Source organism: Panthera leo, chromosome C1 (genome assembly GCF_018350215.1).
Source record: "Panthera leo isolate Ple1 chromosome C1, P.leo_Ple1_pat1.1, whole genome shotgun sequence".
NCBI classification, from domain to species: domain Eukaryota; kingdom Metazoa; phylum Chordata; class Mammalia; order Carnivora; family Felidae; genus Panthera; species Panthera leo.
The window spans coordinates 55,193,687-55,213,817 of NC_056686.1; the positions used below are offsets into that span (position 1 = coordinate 55,193,687).

The 20,131-nt window shown below is 37.0% G+C and overlaps 1 protein-coding gene across 1 annotated transcript in view; it reads left to right on the top strand.

Annotated features, from left to right (window-relative positions):
- Positions 1 to 1,896: 1,896 nt before the first annotated feature.
- Positions 1,897 to 20,131, top strand: part of IL23R (interleukin 23 receptor) — a 57,250-nt gene continuing 39,015 nt past the window's right edge. Inside the window, exons 1-4 of the mRNA XM_042952913.1 lie at positions 1,897 to 1,957; positions 3,545 to 3,647; positions 6,230 to 6,526; positions 13,372 to 13,495. Coding sequence (XP_042808847.1) covers positions 3,578 to 3,647; positions 6,230 to 6,526; positions 13,372 to 13,495 — 491 coding nt within the window. The 5' untranslated portion in view covers positions 1,897 to 1,957; positions 3,545 to 3,577. The remainder of the gene's footprint in view (positions 1,958 to 3,544; positions 3,648 to 6,229; positions 6,527 to 13,371; positions 13,496 to 20,131) is intronic.

Below are 20,131 nucleotides of genomic sequence, written 5' to 3' on the forward strand. Positions count from 1 at the left end.
GCTCAAACTTCTCTCCCAAGTTTACCAGTGTCTACGATGGCCTCTAGACAGTTTTTTCTGAATATGTTGTAAGCTCCTCCAAATCAACATGACCAGAATCAAACTCATCACTTCCCTATCACTCCTTTTGTGTGCTCAGTTAATGCCCTTATCTACTGGGTCAGCAAAAATCACCATGAGAGTCATTCTTCATGCTCCTGATTTCTTAGATCCCAACAAGTGTTGTTTACTGCACAACTGCAGGGGTCGCCATTTTGTCCAATCTGCCTCCACATAGCTCCCAATGCTGTTTCTTCCTCTGAGTTCTTGCTGCCATTGCTTTACTTTGTGCCCTCACCAGCTTCTGATTTTCAATAACTTAAATGGGCTCTTTATCTTCATTCAATGCTCCACACAATAATTAGAATTACCTTTTTTTTACATTTTTTTTAACGTTTATTTTTTGAGAGACAGAGACGGAGCACGAGCTGGGAGGGGCAGAGAGACAGGGAGTCACAGAATCTGAAGAAGGCTCCAGGCTCTGAGCTGTCAGCAGAGAGCCTGTCACAGGGCTCCAACTCACAAACCACAAGATTAATACCTGAGCCGAAGTGAGACACTTAACCTACTGAGCCACCCAGGCGCCCCTAGAATTATCTCTTTAAAATCCAATCTGATTATGTTATTTCTCTGCTTACCAATCTTTGCTATCTCTGACTGACTTCAAGACAAAGGTTAAACCACTTAGCAGGAATACAAAACCCAGTAATCACATTCTGCCACTGGCCTTAATTTTCTAGCTCAAATCCTATTCCCTTCAACTAGCTTGTCCCAAAACATCTCTATTACTTGAACATTCTGTTCTCATATGTGAAATGTTTTCCCACACCCTTTCCTTCACAGCTTGGCAAATTGTTCCTAATCATTGACATCCAGTTGACAGTCCTTTCTTTTGTGTGGTCTTCAAAGACACTCATTCTTATATTCCAATAATTCTCAACCCTGACTGCTCATTATAATCGCTAATCACATGGCGGGGAGGTGTAAAAATATTGATGCCCAGTCTTCACCCACAGACATTCTAATCTTCACTGTCTAAAATAAATCTGAGCATAGAAATGTTTTGAATGTTTCCCCAGAGTATTATATTATGCTAGGTACCAAAGATATAAAAATTTAAAAGGCAGGATGGAGTTTCTGGCTTCAAGAGGTTCATTGAAACAAGTAACTTAACTGTCATTTACAATAAAAAGGAATACACAGAGTGAAAAGATACTCAAGTAGAAGCAACCAAGGACATGGGAGGAAAAAGCACACCAGGAAAAGCCCTTGGTGAGGACTTCTATAAATGCACCAAATATCTGGTAATTTTTTATTTCCCTGTAGAATCCTGTGATAGTTCAAAACAACTGATCTACCATTTAATCACTTTAAACAATACAACAAAAGAGCTGTTCAGTAATTAATCACCATCATATGCTTAATACCCAGAACAATGGCTGACACATATTAAATACCCAAAAATGTTTGTTAAGTAAATGAATGGTCAATGGTAGCATTTAAACTCTCTTAAGAAACTGGTTTATAATAAATATCAATGTTAATTGCAAATTAAAGCTAAGCATCATATTTTTGGTGTCAAAGATTCTGACAGGTAGAACCTGTATAGGGGTTCTACTTCTTGGATGAGACAGATCATTTTAAATTAAGCTGAGAAAAACAAGTACTGACAAAGCAGTTCACTTTCAGTAATCTGGGTTTTCCCAAATAGTGACATTAGAGCCAGTCATTTTGAATTGGACAGTTTGAGTTCAAGAGTCTGAAATGTAGGTCAGGGCTTTGCTGACATTTCCATTTGCCTCATTGCTGAAAATCTGAAGTGATTATTGACAGACAGTGGGGAAAGAGGACATGATGCAGGCAACAAGGTAGCAGCCTGGCTCTGAAGTGGAATTATGTGCTTCAAACAAGTTGAAAGGTAAACAAACCATGATCATCCAAATGCTTAAAAACAGCTATATTTTCTATGTAAATACATGGCACAGGTTGTTTTTCTCTTTCTTTCCTTTAAAAATTTTTTTAATGTTTATTTATTTTTGAGAGAGAGAGAGAAAAAAAAAAAAACAGAGAGAGAGAGAGAGAGAGAACGAGCTGGAGAGGGGCAGAGAGAAAGGGAGACATAGAATCTGAAGCAGACTCCAGGCTCTGAGCTATCAGCACCAGAGCCCTACGTGGGGCTCCAACCCACGAACTGAGAGATCATGAACTGAGCTGAAGTCAGACGCTAACCAACTGAGCCACTTAGGTGACCCTCTTTCTTTCTTTTTTAATGTTTACTTATTTTTGAGAGAAAGAGAGCACACACGAGAACACGAGTGGGGGAGAGGCAGAAAGAAAGGGAGAAAGAGAATCCCCAAGCAGGCTCCTTGCTGTCAGCAAAGAACCAATGTGGGGCTCAATCCTAGATCATGACTTGAGCTGAAAGCAAGAGTCAGATACTTAACTGATTGAGCCACCCAGAGGCTCCGGTTGTTTTTTCTTGTAAGTTCTTGTGATATTTTATAGAGTGGTTACTGATGAAAGTTTATACTCAAATGTTGTCTGATACTATATCACTTTAAACAATTATTGTTGTATATATTCTATTGGGGTGAGTAGTTAACTTCTAACCAGGAACATTTTAGATTTTGTTTTGCTTATTATTTATAAAGAGAAGACCTCATATTGCTGGCAAATTATGAAAGGTGTTCCTATATTCATGGGGGTCATGGGGACCCCAGGTTTTAAGAATGTTATCAGATATTTTATGCTATATGATGAGTCATGATTTTGTTTTGCTGTCTTATATGAAAGGCTCAGGTTTTATTAAACATAAAAATAACTGAATAATGTTGGTTATTAAGTAATAATGTAAAGTAACATTTAAATAAAAATGTAAGTAACTGAGTAAATAATGCAACTAGTCATAAACTAATGGCAATATTGTTTGGAATTTATATAATGTGTGTCTTTTGAGCTGTCTACAGAGGAAAGGAATTTTATATAAATTTAATTGGTGATAGCACATATACCTTTGTCTCACTTCATCTTTCTTCATTTTGAATGCCTCTTTCTGGAACTTCTGAACTTTTTTGGCTTTTCCTAAGTTTAACTCATCAAAGACTGATATTTCTGGAACTTCTAAGGCCTAGAAATCTGGCCAGGAGTGAGAGCAGAGATTTCTGATGAGAGAGACTAGATTAGAAGAAAGTGTATTTTATTAAGGGTCAAAATGTCCTAGTAAGGTAAATCATAGTGACTTTTGAAGGGTATAAAAGACCATTCTTTTACTTTACTTTTCCATCTGTATCATACCTCCTTACATACCACTGACTTTTCTTTGCCCTGTTTCCCTCCTCCCTTCCTTTCTCCCTTCCCTTCTTTTCTTCCTTCCTTCCCTCCTCCTTTTCTTCCTATTGAAATGTTCTCATCAAAGGCAATAATAACTGTTAGGAAAAAATGTAATGCCTTTACTACGGTTATTTTATTAAAATATTATAATTTAAAATTTTCATATTTTTTCTAGAGGGCAACAAAGAGCTATTTCCTGCTTTCAGGCATGAATCAGGTCACAATTCAATGGGATGTGGTAATAGCTATTTACATATTCTTCAACTGGTGTCATGGAGGTATAGTATTTTTAGTACCTATTGCTATCTTTTATTTAAAAAAATGTTGAGTGGTTATTGTTTTCAAGGCACTATTCTAGGGTCTCTGAAGAACCAAAAATTAGATTGGGAAAAACTATATGCACATAAATATTATATGGAATGAAATAAAAGAGTCCAACCGCCCCCCTAATGGCAGAATTCCTTTCCCTAATAAACAAACCTCTAACTTATATATGAACATTTCTATGAAGAAGCATATTATTCTGAGTTGGCGTGTTCTATCTTTGAACTGTTACAATTGTTATATGATAATCCATCAAACATTTGAATTTAATTCAACTCCACAATTTATTTGTTGACAGGCACTATGTGTCAGGCACCGGGCTAACTAAGCCTTTTATTTCTCACAACTTCGTGCAATGGTATTGGCTATTATTATTCCTATCTTATAATTCACACAAACATCTGGCATTATTACAGATATAAGCATAAGCAGCTTTGAGGAATCCAGGAAGGGGATTGTCAGAAATTCAGGCATAATAGCCTTGACATCTGAGAGTTTTTACTGGGGACTTGGTGTCCTGGGCAGGTGGTAGAAATTCATTAACTGGGAGATAAGCAACACTAAGGTAGGGTTCTAGACCTGGAAGGAAGCTTTGCAAACCATGCAAATTACTCAGAATAGTGACAAAAGCAACAATGTCTTCTGTAGGTTGGAACACAACTATATTGGTAGTTATACCAATATATTGATATATACCTCTATATATTGATATAGAGGTAGCCCTGTCATCAGAACTAAAACCCCTCCAGCAGGATATCAGACACTGCCAGAATCAGGCCAACCACTATCCAAGATTTAGGATATTGAAATATGCAAACAATAAGTAGGACTTCTGTTGATACATTCAAGTAATTAATAGAGTGCAGAGAAATAAGTTAGGCTCCTCTGACATGGCATTAGAGACCCTAGAGCTGTCCATTATATATTATTTTATATATTTTGTTCAATCTATGAATAGTTTTAATATCATCCAGACTACATTTTTTCCAAATTTTCTATTAACATGGTATGTTCCCCTTTTCAATAGCTCTGCTGAAATAATAATAAAGTTTAACATTCCTCTGACCAATCTACTAACCCCATTAAAAAGAGAAATTAACATATAACTTATTCTTACATAATCTATGTTGACTCTCACTGATTACAGATTTTTTTTTTTTTAGGTACTGAAAAATCATGGACTTACTAATTCATTCCTGAATGTAGCAAAGCTCGGTGGTCCAAAGTTTCTGGGGTTCTTCTTTATTCTGTTTTTGAAAACCAACATTTGTCCAAATCTGAAGTCTTCTGACATTTTTTATATTTTCTGTGTATTCTCAAACACTACTCACAGCAATTTCATGATAGTATTCACATATTTTTTTCAGGTGCTGGAGATGTAGTTTGTCTAAACCTGAATTGTTGACCTTATTTAAAGTAGTCAGATGTTTCCTTAAAACTTCCTTTTCTTATCTTTGGCTTCAATTTCCCATTAATAATGATGGAATTATTTTTATCACTATTTTTAATATTTAAATACTTCCAATTTATACCTAAATGTTCATTACGTAAATGGAAATATTCAATTACATTTATATTATGCAAGTTAATTCTTTAAGCATTGTAGTCCATAGCTAAGGACCTTTTAAAATCAAATAATTACCTTGATAAGATTGGTAAGATTCTAGGATGTTTTAATGCAAGTATTTCCACAAAAAGACAATAATAAATTTTCCTTGATGTGAGTTTAATTTAACTGATACTGCATTGCACTGTCATTTGAGTTTATGAAAATGACTTTTAATTATTGCTTGGGGTTATAAAAGTAATACATTCACTATATAATTTTTAAAACACAGAAATATGCAAGTAAAAATGAAAAAAGTAGACTAACACACACAGATTATCATTGTTAAAATCTTAGTGTATTTCTCCTCATTTACTCTATTTACTTCTGGTACTAAACCTATTATTAAGTGTGTTGTTTTGCAAGTTACTTTTTACCAAAATACATTCTGGACATTTTCCTATATTATTCCTATATATTAAATTAATGATGAATTTTAAGTGGTTATCAAGCAATAGATTTTTGTCATTATAAGAGTATGGTTTTACTCATTAAACTCAAAATTTTGTGATAAAAGCAGCCGTTATCTACAGAAGAATGACAGATTGATGGAGTGCCTAGAGAATGGGGTTTGGATTCTGCAATGCCAGGTGTTATTTCTAATCTTACCTTTGAAAAATGGCATAGCCTCATAATGCGTCAGTTCTCTACTTTAAATAAGGAGAGCTAATTTTATTTGCTCTTTAGACAGAGTAGCTTAAAGGCAGACTCCAGTTTTGTATCCTGTTACTGAGCGTCCACAGAAGCCTGCTAAAAGTACATTATAATAAACTAATCAATGGAAAGATACAGTTGGTCCTAAACTTTTTTCCAATGGAAATAATTTAATTAATAGGAAAAGAATAAAATTTAAATGCAACAGCATATTCATCTGAATCTCTTGCTTTAATGTTTTACATGGAATTTTTTATTTTATCTATTTGTTTCCAGGAATTACAAATATAAACTGCTCTGGCCACATGTGGGTAGAACCAGCCACAGTTTTTAAGATGGGTATGAATGTCTCTATATATTGCCAAGCAGAAATTAAGAACTGCCAACCAAAGAAATTTTATTTTTATAAAAACGGCATCAAAGAAAGATTTCGAATCACAAGAATTAATAAAACGACAGCTCGGCTTTGGTATAACAACTTTCTGGAGCCACATGCCTCTATGTACTGCACTGCTGAATGTCCTGGATATTTTCAAGAGACACTGATATGTGGAAAAGACATTTCTTCTGGATGTAAGTGTTGGGGTGCATTCAAAATTCAAATGAAAGCTAATCTAGCAATTAACTAGTCTAAAATCTTGTCTAAAAATAGAGGCTAATTAATATAGTTTACTTCTTGTACTAGTTTAATATAAGAATTGCAAACTGAAATGTTTCCGGGGGCCAGGTTAGTGAAATAAAGGAGTTAGGGAGGCTGGTGAGATCCATGCAGAGAGAAAAGCACATAGAGGTCTACGGGGGAATAGCCACTGCCCAACTCCATCATTTATAAGGATCTGGTTTTCCTAAATCTTTTTTTTTTTTTTTAATGTCTATTTATTTTTGAGAGAGACAGACAGACCATGATCAGGGAAGGGGCAGAGAGAGAGGGAGACACAGAATTTGAGGCAGGCTCCAGGCTCTGAACTGTCAGCACAGAGCCTGATGTGGGGCTCGAACTCACAAATGGCGAGATCATGACCTGAGCTGAAATAGGACCCTTACCCGACTGAACCACCCAGGTGCCCCTGAATCTTTGACTCTTTAAGGGAAGACAGACATGTGAATCTTCAGTGTGAACTCTACACTTCTACAGCACGTCTACACTTCTACTCTACACTTCTACACTCCACAGCAACTTTCAATGTTGCTGATGTATTAAAAAAACAAATTTTCAACACCAGCCTGTCCAAACACAGCATACATGAGGGGCAGCATCCTCAGATTTTTAAGTATTGTTCTTTTCATCTGCTTTACACTTATGTTTTTTGTTATTTGCTTTCCAAAATAATAGCATCAACCTTGAAGCAGATTCCATAAAAAAATTCTGAGACTAAGATTTACAAAACAAAAGCAGTTGCAAAACTAGCTTTGTGTGCTTGCTATACTTTCCAGCTGTGTGACCTTGGGCAAGTTAACCAGTCTGAGCCTTGATTCCATGTCTGTAAAATAAGGCTAATTATTCTGGCTGTGGTAAGCACCAGATTTTAATAAACTACTTAAAAGCATGTTATACATTTTAAAGTGCAACACCATTGTACAGTGTGGAGTCTTTGTCATGCTCCCTTCCCCACACTTTTGAGAATCAAATCTGAGTTCTTATTTTTCCTCATCTCCAGATTTTAACTTGCAAGAGCAAGACCACCTGGTGTTCACGACTTGCACCTAGAGTGGACAGCTAGGATACAAGAGGCTTCCTTGTTCTGAATAAGGCCATTGTCCTACTTAACTCTGGGCACCTGATCTTGCACGACTTTCAAAAGAAAGAAGAGCTATGGAAGGTAGTAGAGGTGAACTGAGGAAGGAAAATACTAAGTTTTGGGGTCAAACAATAAAGCTAGCAAACTCACACCTTAAACTGATAACACACTAAACATGCCCTAAATTATGGGAATTGAAGCCACAGGCAGACATCTTATCTGATATATGAGGGCACCTTAGCTTGTCCACATCCTCAGGAAACATAAACAACACTTAATGCTTAAATATTTTACTATTTATCCTTTGGGGGTGTTGGTGGGGTGTTGAGAGAAGATACAATTTCTTTGGAGGGCAAATAAGAAATTTTCACAGTGATGGGGAAAGGTTAGCTTTTAATTTGAGCCAGAGGAAGAAAGGAGACAAAAGAAGTGTGGCTTCCTTCCATGGGTTCCAGTTTGGGTGACATATTACCCCCAACAGCTCTGCCCCCAAACACAACCACCAGGCCATATTTAGGGCCAGGGAATGGCCTGTGCCCCCTTCTAGGACAACATCATAGAAGAATTTAGATTCTCTGCTGCTGGCTGCTTAAAAAGAACATCACTCTTTCCATTTATTTACTTTGTGAGTTGTAACTTCTTACACAGACCTCTGGTTATGAGTGTGAAATTGTAACTGCCAGGTAAGAATTTACTCTAACTCTTAGACCCAAGAACCCCTGGATTCTTGAGCTCTGCATTCTTAGCAAACAAAACTTCCTATTTAAGTAGGTCAAAAAAGGTTTCTGAGGGTTTCTGTGGTACTCTAGAAATTATATTGCTTTCACTGGGTTACTTTGATCACAGAGTATTTGTCCTGTGAGCTTTACTATGTTAACTTACCATCACTATTTTGAACAAAATGATTACATGTATTTTTTAGACTAGAAACAAGTCATAAAAGAGAGAGAAAATAAATGAGTCAGTGCTTTTCCTGGAAAGAAATCCAAATATATTTAAAAGCTTCTGTACTTTAATATGTAATTTGTGAAATACAAATATTATCACAATTTCTATTTTTAGCCATAATTTTAAACACTTTCTAGAATTCATCTATGATTAAATGCACACATATCACAGGAAGTTTATCAGATTCACACCAATCATGAGATAAAATACTGTAAGATGTCTTTATTCATTTAAAAATACCACATTAAAAAAACATACATGGAACAGTCTGTTTCTACTTAATCATTTATTTAAAAGTTTAAATGTCTTTGACTTCCTTCAATTTTAACCATCTTTTTTTTTTTAGATTATTTATATATTGAGAAAGAGAACAAACAGGGAAGGGGTAGATAGGAAGAGAGAGAGAGAGGGATAGAGAGAATCCCAAGCAAGCTCTGTGCTGTCAGCACAGAGCCCTGTCAGAGTGGAGCCCGACTCGGGGTTTGATCTCACAAACCATAAGGTCATGACCTGAGCCAAAATCAAGAGCGCCCCAAATTTTAACCATCTTTGATCTCTACTTATTGAGATGAAAGCAGAGTTCTTATCCAACAAAAGTTCCTAAATATTTGTCTTTAACGTTGCTATCTAGTATCATTATTACAGGCACAATTAGGCTGACCTGTGCTCTCCTTGGGTAAGGAATTACAGAGTGATCTTTGCCAGAAGCATTGTGCCTCTGTTCACTGTAAATTCTTCTCATTATCATTTTATTAATCAAGCCAATCAAATTATGAGATAGCTTTACTGAGTGGTTGCTCTGTACCAAAAATGTGTTAAATGGTAGAAATTCAAAGAAAAGGGACTCTGCCTTTAAGAAACTCTCAGTAGAAAATGATCGTTGGCTAGACTCTGAATTCATGAGAAATCCGGCCTGTGATTAATAAGTGCTCCAATAATAGGGGAGGGATGGGATTACTAGGAAAAAGCAAAAACATAAGCCTCATACTTACATGAGGGGGTTTTTACCCTTGACATTGGATAAAGGGGCAACGAGATTAATAATAACCCCATCTTCTTCTCATAACCATAATCATACTCCCATCTTTACATAGCTTCATATTAACAAATATTCTGTTTATTTGCATATGTGTATATAATCTAGTTGATATTTTGCAAAATTAATTAACCACTAGACATTTACAAACCTGAGCACTCACTTCATATAGAATGCTGTGGAATAACAACCCAAAAGATTGACCGTTGTTTTTTATGATGGCCAAATCAATGATACTCTCTGGCTCATGTCTCAGGGGGAAAAATAACTTCAGCATAAATCACTGTAATCAGTGCAGGACCACAACTCAATCCATGTCCAAAATGACTTAAATTTACCCCCTTTATGACTCAAATAAAAAAATTTATTTTCCCCTACTTGGAGTCCAGTTTGTCCCCATTGTAATTCAATGCTACAACTCACCAAAATGTTCTAAAGAACTTTAGTATGTTCTTACTGCTTGAAATAGTTTTTTAATTGTAAAATCAAATTGCATACAATGTAGAAAGTTTTTAAAAATTTAGACCAGCACAAAGGAAATACCCATCATCTCTATAATCCCATAATTTCATTACTAGCAATCCCTCTTTAATAATTTGAAATAGATCTTTCAAGCTTCAGTCTGTCTCTTCCCATCTCTCCCCCTTTCTCTCCTCCTCTGTCTCCTTCTCCCAACCCCTCTCTCTCTGTCTATGCCTTTATGTCTCTCTCACGACAGTGTTTCATAGCCTGCATTTTTCACTTTATCATATGGCCAGAATTTACTTAAACATATTTCTAGTGCTTTCCAGAGGCCAGATATTTAAACTATCTTCTACAACTTTGTTTTTGGATGTATTTTAGGAGTTTATTATAGTTTATTTAACCCTATTTTGGGGTATTAGGTTGTCTCCAACTTATTCATTATTATAAACAATACTTTAAGAGGCACACACTTTTGGCCAAATATTTTTGTGTATCTTTGAACATTTCATTAAGGATGCATGCCTAGATGTAAAATTGCTGGGTTGCAAGATATTGCTCTTGCTTTTAAAGATAGTAATATGTAAAGTGCTCTCCATAAAGGTTGTACCAGTTTGTACTCCCACCAACAGGAGTGTTAGAGGATTTCCCTGAAGTCCATTCCAACACTGTGGATTACCATTTTTTCAAAATCCTTGCCAATTTTATAGGTCTAAATGATATCTATTATTGTTTCAATTTGTAATGAGGAAAACTTTTTCATATATTTATTTTTTGATTTTACAAGTAATATTCTTAGTAGATGATGTGCAGGTGAAGTGTAAGTATATATTTGTATGTAAGATAAATATTTGGCTATAACTTCAGGTTCATAGATGTCCATATTTTTATTCTTCCTGAGCCCCCATTCTTCCATTTTTCTTGTCATTTGCTGAGTAGTCAAGTTTTGCAAGCAGTATTGTGAGTGTAGAGACAAGCCGAGAGAGCCACACCTGAAAAGTGACTACATGATAAACACTCCATATTTCCATACTTCTTTTTTTGATCTTGACCTTGGTCATTTATTGGATGATGTAACTGAAAATTGCAGATGTCATTCTATAGTTGTTGGGGTTTCATAGACTTCAGAGACCATTAGGGCTCCAATAATGTCATTGGAATTCTCATCTTTTCCTATCTCTTCATGGGTTTTTTTCCCCCGTGTTGTCTTAATTCTTTTTTTTTTTTTAAGATTGTTTTTCTCCTAATTTTTATTTATTTTTGAGAGGGAGGGAGGCAGGGAGAGAGAGAAAGAGAGAGAGAGAGAGAGAGAGAGAGAGAATCCTAAGCAGGCCCTGTGCTGTCAGTGCAGAGCCTGATGCAGGGGTTTGAATTCACAAACTGTGAGATCAAGAGCCTGTCACTTAACTGACTGAGCCTCCCAGACACCCCTATGTTGTCTTCATTCTTAAATCCAAGATGGCCACCAGCAGCTCATGGCTCACATGTTACTCAGAGACAGCAATTTCTAGGGGTAAGAAAATACCTCTTACAATGGCTCTCCAAAAAGCCCCTTGGAGAATGCTGATTGGTTCATCTTAAATCATGTGTTCATTCCAAAGGGAAATACTCTTTAGTCAGCCTAGGTCAAGGATACACTTGTAGGTAAAGCCTAGTGAGTAACAGCCCTTGAGGCAGGAGTGGAGTGGGGATGAAGTTGGGAGTGAGCAAGATTTCAGTTCTCAAAAGGTAAAGAAGCTAACAGATAAAAACTAAACAATGTTCTCCATATTATGGTCACTTAGAAAAAGAGCTAAAGGGGATGCAGGGAGGGAGAAAGAGAATGTTGAAATAGAATTCTGTGAATACCAAAAAAATTTTAATTATTTTAGAGAAAGAGCACATGAGTGGGTGAGATGGGCAGAGGGAGACAGAATCTTTTTTTTTTTAAGTGTTTATTTATTTTTGATAGAGAGAGATACAGAGTGTGAGTGGGGGAGGGGCAGAGAGAGAGGGAGACACAGATTTGGAAGCAGGCTCCAGGCTCTGAACTGTCAGCACAGAGCCTGATATGGGTCTTAAATACATGAACCGCAAGATCATGACCTGAGCCAAAGTCAGATGCTTAACCCACTGAGCCACCCAGGCATTCCAGGAGAGAGACAGAAACTTAAGCAGCCTCCAGATTCAGCACTCAGCACAGAGCCTGACGTAGTACTTGATTCCACAACCCTGGGATCATGACCTGAACCGAAATCAATAGACAGACACTCAATGGACTGAGCCACCCAGGAGCCCCCCAAAAAACGTTTAGTCATTTTTTATTGTGGTAAAATATACATAATATGAAATATATTTTTTTAACTATTCTTAAGTGTATAGTTCTGAGGCATGAAGTACATTCACACTGTTCTGCAATCACCATCATTTTCCGTCACTACCTTTCATTTCCAGAACTATTTTCATCTTGCAAAACTGAAACTCTGTGCCCATTAAGCAACTCTCATTTTCCCCATCCCCCACCCTGGCAACCATCATTCTACTTCCATCCATGTTGTAGCATGTATCAGAGTTCCCTTCCTTTTTGAGGCTGAGTAATAGTCCATTGTATGTATAAACACTAAACTTTTAAAGTGAGTAGTGGAATAGGTGCCAGAAGAGGAAACAGTCTGATGGGGTGAAAGAAAAAACACTTTTTTGGGATCCTTTCACAAGAGCCAAAGGCAAAGGTTTCAAGGGGAAAGGGACCAAAACAGCAAATGCTGCAGAAGTCAAGTTCAATGGTGATTGCACAGATATTTCGGAATTTGTTAATTAGAAAGTCATTAATGACCTTCACAACAGTGGTTTTGGTGGAATTGTGGGTCTGAATCTTGATTGTCTGGGGTTCGAGAGCAAATGGGAGATGAAGTAAAAGACCAGTATAATATAGGACCCTTAGTTTAGCTGTTAAAAAAAGGAGATAGTGGTAGCTGAGGAGAGAGAATTTGAGGAGTTATTATTATTTTTTTTTGATAGGAGAAACTTGATCATATTAGTATCCCCAGAAGAGTGGAGAATATAGTACACAAAGGAGAGTAGCAATGTTTGATGGCAAAGTAGGATGTTAGGTGAGGTGGTAGGGATGGAATGAGGGAAGTATTGAATGCCAGTTGGGCTGGTTTCTTAAATAAAATGGGAAGTTTATCAGCTAGCTACTTTATAAAGAACTTTATGTTTGTATGGTGGTTCCTAAGTGATACATTTTGTTGCAGATCCACCAGATGTTCCTGACAAGGTAACCTGTGTCATTTATGAATATTCAGGCAACATGACTTGTACCTGGAATTCTGGGAAGCCCACCTACATAGACACAATGTATGTGGTGTATGTGAAGAGGTAGGTTCCTTCAACAGTTTAACATGAGCAATTCCATTCCATTCCAATGTTCTGCCTCCAGCAGGGATCCAAAAAATGAGCCTTAAGCATTAAATGTATGCTGATTATCCCCAATTCCCTAATTATCATCAGTGAAGCTACCTGAACCCTTTTTGGGCCATTAATATTTTCACTCTGTGGGACAATGCGTTCTATAATCTTTCTGCCCTTTAATTCATTGGTACGTACCTGGGGTCAGGGACCTGATGCTGATATAGCACAGAATAGTTTTAAAAGGATCTTTGCTTCAACCCCAGCTCTATCCTCATTCTAGGGTTTAGGCAACTTGCTCAACCTCTCCAAATTGCCTTTCTTTATCTTTAAAATGGATCTAAAAAATAGAGCCTAATGCACAGGTTTATTCTAATTATTTAAGTGGAATTTGGCTCTTAAAGCGTGCAGCACAGAGCCAGGTCCACCATTAGCACTAAATTCATGGACGCTACTAGTTATTAATAATGATCCCCAAATCTTAAATTTGGTGCCTGTACAGGCCAACCCTCTTTTCTGGTTTGCCCGAGACTAAGGGAGTCTCCAGGACATGGGACTTTGAGTTTTAAAACTGAAGTAATAACTGAGTGAAAGTGCTAATTTTCTATCTGCAGTCCAGGAGGGCTTTGAGGAAATGCTCTTGTTACATGCTTAACAATAGCCAGATTTCGGGAGCCAAGGTGACCATGCAGCCAAACCTCTTAAGTTTTTATGCTTAAAGATAAATTGTTGATCATAAAAGTTGTACTACTTCGTACTAAATTAAATTTGAATGCTTATTCAGAAATTGCAAAATAGGAAAAGGTTGATATGAAAAAATCCCTTTCCCCTTCCCAATGTACACAGCTGAAATCTTTCTTTGTTACATTTAAACTATATCCATGTATGCTAGTCTGTTTTTGAATACTCTGCGATTGTTAAAGATGAAAATGAAATTAATTTTTAAAAAGGTATGGGCAAACAGGGTTAAGTTAGTCACCCATCATGTTTCCCATTTTATTCTTTTTTTTAAAGAATGCCTTCAGTGGTGTATTTGAAGTAAACTTTTTTTTTGTCTGTTTGTAACTCTCAAAAAAACTACTTATTTTTTAAAAAGCATTTATTGGGGGAGCGCCTGGGTGGCTCAGTCAGTTAAGCGTCCAACTTCAGCTCAGGTCATGATCTCATGGTTCACAAGTTTGAGCCCCGCATCAGGCTCTGTGCTGACAACTCAGAGCCTAGAGCCTTCTTCAGATTCTGTCTCTCTCTCTCTCTCTGCCCCTCCCCTGCTTGTGCTCTCTCTCTCTCTCTTAAGAACAAACATTAAAATTTTTTTAAAAAAATAAAATAAAAAGCATTTATGGGACCTTTACTATTTGCTAAGTACTGGGTCAAAACTTTACATGTGCTACTTCATTTAGTATCTTACACAACCTTGTGAGGTAAATATGATTATTTTTCCAGTTTTTGTAGACAAAGTAACTGAGCCTCAGTGGGGTTAGGCAATGCGTCCAGAGCCACACAGCTCCAGAGAGGGAGAGGTGGGATTTGAACTTGGGCTGCCTTGACTACCACTGCTGAAGTGGTGTCGGAACCAGATCACAGGGCATATTTGAGAGATGATAACCAGGTCTCATCACAATAGAACAGAATAATCTTCCAATCTTCTCTCTCTCCACGTGTAACATACTCAGAATAATTTTAATTAAGTAAAACATAAAAAGCAGCATTTCTTCATTCAAGAAATTCTGTGTAAAAACCAGGCAGATTTTACGAATACATTGCTAAGTCTGGAATAATGGGCTCCATGCCACAGGCAAGACACTCACACCTGTCATTCTGAGCAGGGGTTAGACAGAGGCAATGTATCAAAAGGATGATGGAAACACTGAGCCACCTTATTTAAGCATAAGCATTCTATGATTTTAGTATATTCACAGAGTTATGCGACCATCACCACAATTTCAGAACATTTTCTTATGCCAAAAGGAAACCGCGTATCCATTAGCAGTCACTCTATTTCCCTCAACTTTCCCATCCCGAGGGATCCTCTGGGGATTTGCCTACTTTGGACACTTCATATAAAAGGAGTCATACAATACATGGTCCTTCCATGACTGGCTCTTCCACTTAGCATAAACCTTTCAACATTCATCCGTGGTGTAGCATGTATAAGCACTTCATTCCTTTTTAGGACCAAATAATGTTCCGTATATGAATATATCACATTGACTTTATCCATTCATTGGTTGATGGACATTTGGGTTATTCCTGCTTTTTGGTTATTATGAGTAATGCTTCCATGATATTCATGTACAAGATTGTGTGTAGACCTAAGTTTTCATTTCTCTTGAGCATACACTTAGGAATAGAATTGAGAGGTCATATGTTAACTCTGTTTAACCTTTTGAGGAACTGCATACTATTTTCTAAAACAACTGCACTATTTTACATTCACTCTGGGAGTGTATGAGGGTTCCAATTTCTCCACATTCTTGTCAACCCTTATTATTTTTGTATTGCTTATTGCCAACCTAGTGGATATGGCTTAATTCATTTAAGTCCCACTTACTTGCCCTCTCAGGTTCTTGACAATAAAATTGCATTGTAAATTTGGAACAGGCATACCACAATTTGAGAAGATATATTTGTTGAAAAAAACTTGCCAACCACCACCTAATTTCCTAGTTAGTCTCATAAAAATGTTCTCCAAATATTTTGATTATTATAGATTTCTTTTAAAATCTATTAATACATTCAGTGATATATATTGAAATTATTTACACATGGCTTTTTCTGAGAAACACATCTACCTTACAAAGTGAGAAATACCTAGTAATTATGAGTATTGAGATTGTTCTCAATACTCAAGTCGCCATGAAAATATTAAAAATAGATTTATTAAAGATCATGCTTTTAGAGCTATCCACTGGAAAGAACAGGGGCTTTCGAGTTTTACTTTTGATTTCCAGTTCTAAGATTTATCAGTAAGGTGTCTTTTATGATGCAAATATCAGAAAATCTAACTGCAGTGACTTAAACATATGGGGCTTTATTTATATCAAGCCATAGTGGTAGGTATGACAGAGTTGGCATGATTACTTCAATGATATCCCAAAGGCTTTTTCCAACTTTTTCCTCTATAAGTTTTAATGTGTAGGCTTTACTCTCAGAAGCTGCACCCCTAGGCTTCACATCCAAATCCCAGGCAGGAAAAGTGGTGAAGGAAAAAGAACGTCTCCACCTATAGACTTCCACTTGGATCTCATTGGCCAGGACTGAGTTACATGTCTACTCTATCTGGATGGGAACCTAGGAGAAAGACATTGTTGATAGAATTTAGTACTGTCATCTAACAATATCTGCCATAATTGCTAGCTGTGTGATCTTAGAAAAGTTATTTAGCTTGGCTGAGCCTTACTTTCCTGTGAAATGAGGATAAGCAATAGTATACTGGGTGTTACAAAATTTATAAGAACACAAACTATAAAAAAAGACTTGCAAAAAGGAAGCACTTAGAAACAACAAAAAGGCAGAGTATTAAGGTGACACTCAAGGCTGACATACTAGTCTTGTTTGATTTGTTTTAAAATTAAAACCTGATTTATTTGGGTGAGGAGACTAATTAATATAAGTCCATTAAGAAATGGTCATTGGTGGGGTAGGGGCTGGGCACTGGTTGGCTCAGTCAGTTAAGCATCTGTCTCAGGTCATGATCTCACGGTTTGTGAGTTTGAGCCCCACATTAGGCTCCATGCTGTCAGCATGGAGTCTGCTTGAGATTCTCTCTCTGCCCCTCCCCTGCTTGCTCCCTCTTTCTCTCAAAGTAAATAAATAAACTTAAAAAAAAAGATCATTGGGGTGCCTGGGTGTCTCAGTCAGTTAAGTGTCTGACTTGATTCCAGCTCAGGTCATGATTTCATGGTTTGTGAGATTGAGCCGGGCTCTGCGCTGACAATGTGGAGCCTGCTTGGGATTCTCTCTTTCTCCCTCTCTGCCTCTACCCTACTTGCACTTGCACACACTCATGGGCTTTCTCTCTCTCTCTCTCTCTCTCTCAAAATAAATAAACTTAAAAAATGATCATTTACAAGGTATTATAAACAATAATTTTACTCATTTTCAGGTAACAGTCATTTTAGACAGATGAATATCTAGAAAAAAGCTGTTAAATGTGCTCTGAAAGACTAATTTTTTAGCTCTTGTGCATGTGTCAGTAGGAAACTCACTCATTCATTCAAACTAGAAATGTAATCTCAAAATGGGCAAGAATTTTTGCTTATTTTGTTCACTGCTATATCACTTGAGTCTAGAATGGGGCCTGGCGCATTGTAACTGCTCAGGTGATAGTCACTGAGTGGTTATTCTGATACGTAGACATAGACATTTCCTGCATTCTCCCATCACAGTCAAGTTAAATAATACTAATACAAAGTCTTACATTTTAGAAAAACTTTTTTCGCCTTTTCTGAAATCCAACAATAAATTACAGCCAAACGCAGACAAACCTAACCCAAATTCTGAATTGGCTGAGTCTAGATTAATAGAATTGTTTCATAGTTTAAAAAGAACATAAAAATGTGAAGGATTAGCATAAAAATGAATGTTCTCCTCTAGCAAAATCAAAGAATGAGCTCCTATAAGCACAAACAGGAAAAGGAAATAAACATTTATCCTATCTCACAATTAAAAACACACCAATGAGTTGAAAAAAAAATACAGAAGAGAAAGTTAATTTTTCTATCAAAACTGCCTTCCCCCTAGCCCCCAGGAAAAAGTTGACTTATAATCAGTTTGTGATTGAGGTAGTTTAAAAAGGTTATACTAGATCCTGGGTTCTTAGGGTATTTTCCATTTTGGCAGGTAGGTAGAGATCAGCATTTGCAAGGTTTCACTTCCAACTCATGTGGTTCTGTATTCCAGTAAGACCACATTTACAGAAGAGGCATTTCACTTCAGCCCACGGACTTGTTCCACTAGTGGCAGAAAAGTGACATTCCCTGTATGGCAGCCTAGGGGCCATCGGGCTTCCATTCACATACCCTCCTGTGCTGTGGTTTGCTGTTTATCAATAAGTGGCGGTAGGAAAAACCAAAAAAGAAGAAACTCTGGTAATAAACGTCTACCTACTATTGTCTATTGCCCTCAACAGCTTCATGTAAATATGTTCTTTATCTTGGAAACTCTTGCAGTGTCCTTGCAATGTCTTCTACTCAATAAATACTTGTTGAATGAAAAAGAATTCATCATGGCCCCTCATTTTATTCCATTCAAGTCAATCTAGCAAAGATTTATTTAGCATTTTGCTTCTTCTTGTTACTATGTTAAACTCTAGAGAGTTTTTGTAGATAGGCACCATCTCTGTGCATGACAAGCTCATGATCTCACTAGAATAACACAAATGATGGAATTTTCAGGCACTATGAAAGACTAGTAGGGCAATTATTTTTAGATAAGATATCATTGTAGACCCCCTAAGATCAATTGCTTATTCTGTCAATTCATAAGGCCTGCCTGTTTTTGCCACCTCTTCTTCTCCATATGCATATTCTTAATAACCAGAAAGAGGTCTTAGGTACGATTCCAAATATTTTTAAGGCTGTGATATTACATTTCTGTCATTCTTTTAGGACTCAATAAGCAGTCATATTTTTAAATCCATTTCCTCACCAATTCTGTATCTGTACTAGCAAAGCTAATTGTGGCTGGGGACAAATGCAAACTTACTGACTGATATGACTATATATTCATGACCACTAATCTCAACTGAGCCCTGACAGCTACCCAGTATCCTACCACATTTCACTGGCCCAGTCACTGCTCCACTAAGCCAGGTAATTATTTCATTACTTTTTGTCTCATTTCTGGCCTCCAGAATGCTTTCTCTCTCCTTGTGCTCTGTCGATGACCTGCTTTCTACTTCATTGAGAAAATAGAAGCAATGAGAAATATGATAAGTTCCCCCATCTACTGACGCATTGACCTCCCTATCCATATACTTGGTCTTCCTTTTTACTACTGTGCATGAACTACTGTTTCCCTGAGGCCAACTCTCCACCTCTTGGGCTAGATCTTACCCCTCCTGCCTCCTGAAGGACATTGCTCCCACAATGTTCCTCTCTTTCTTCTGCATCTTACCTTTTCTATCTTTACTGGATCATTCCATCGGCTTGCAGCGTCTGCCCTCTTGAAAAATATAACTTTCCCTTGGTCTTTCCCCTCCACTACTCTATTTTTCTGCTCCTCTTTATGGCCAAACTTCTCAAGAGTTGTCTGTACTCTTTTTTAAGTTTATTTATTTATTATTTTGAGACAGAAAGTGCAGGAGGGGCAGAGAGAGAATCCAAAGCAGGTTCCCCACTGTCAGCACACAGCCTGATGCGAGGCTTGAACCTATGGAATGACAAGATCATGACCTGAGCAAAAACCAAGAGTTGACCACTTAACCAACTGAGCCACCCAAGCACCCCAAGAGTTGTATGCACTTTCTGTCTCTTTCTCTCTCATCCTTTCTTTAAGCTAGTTTAGTCAAGTTTTCACTTTCCATTGAGACAGGTCTTAACAGTGTCACTAATGACTTCCCCATTGCCAAATCAAATGGTTTATTCTCAGTCCTTATCTTCCTTA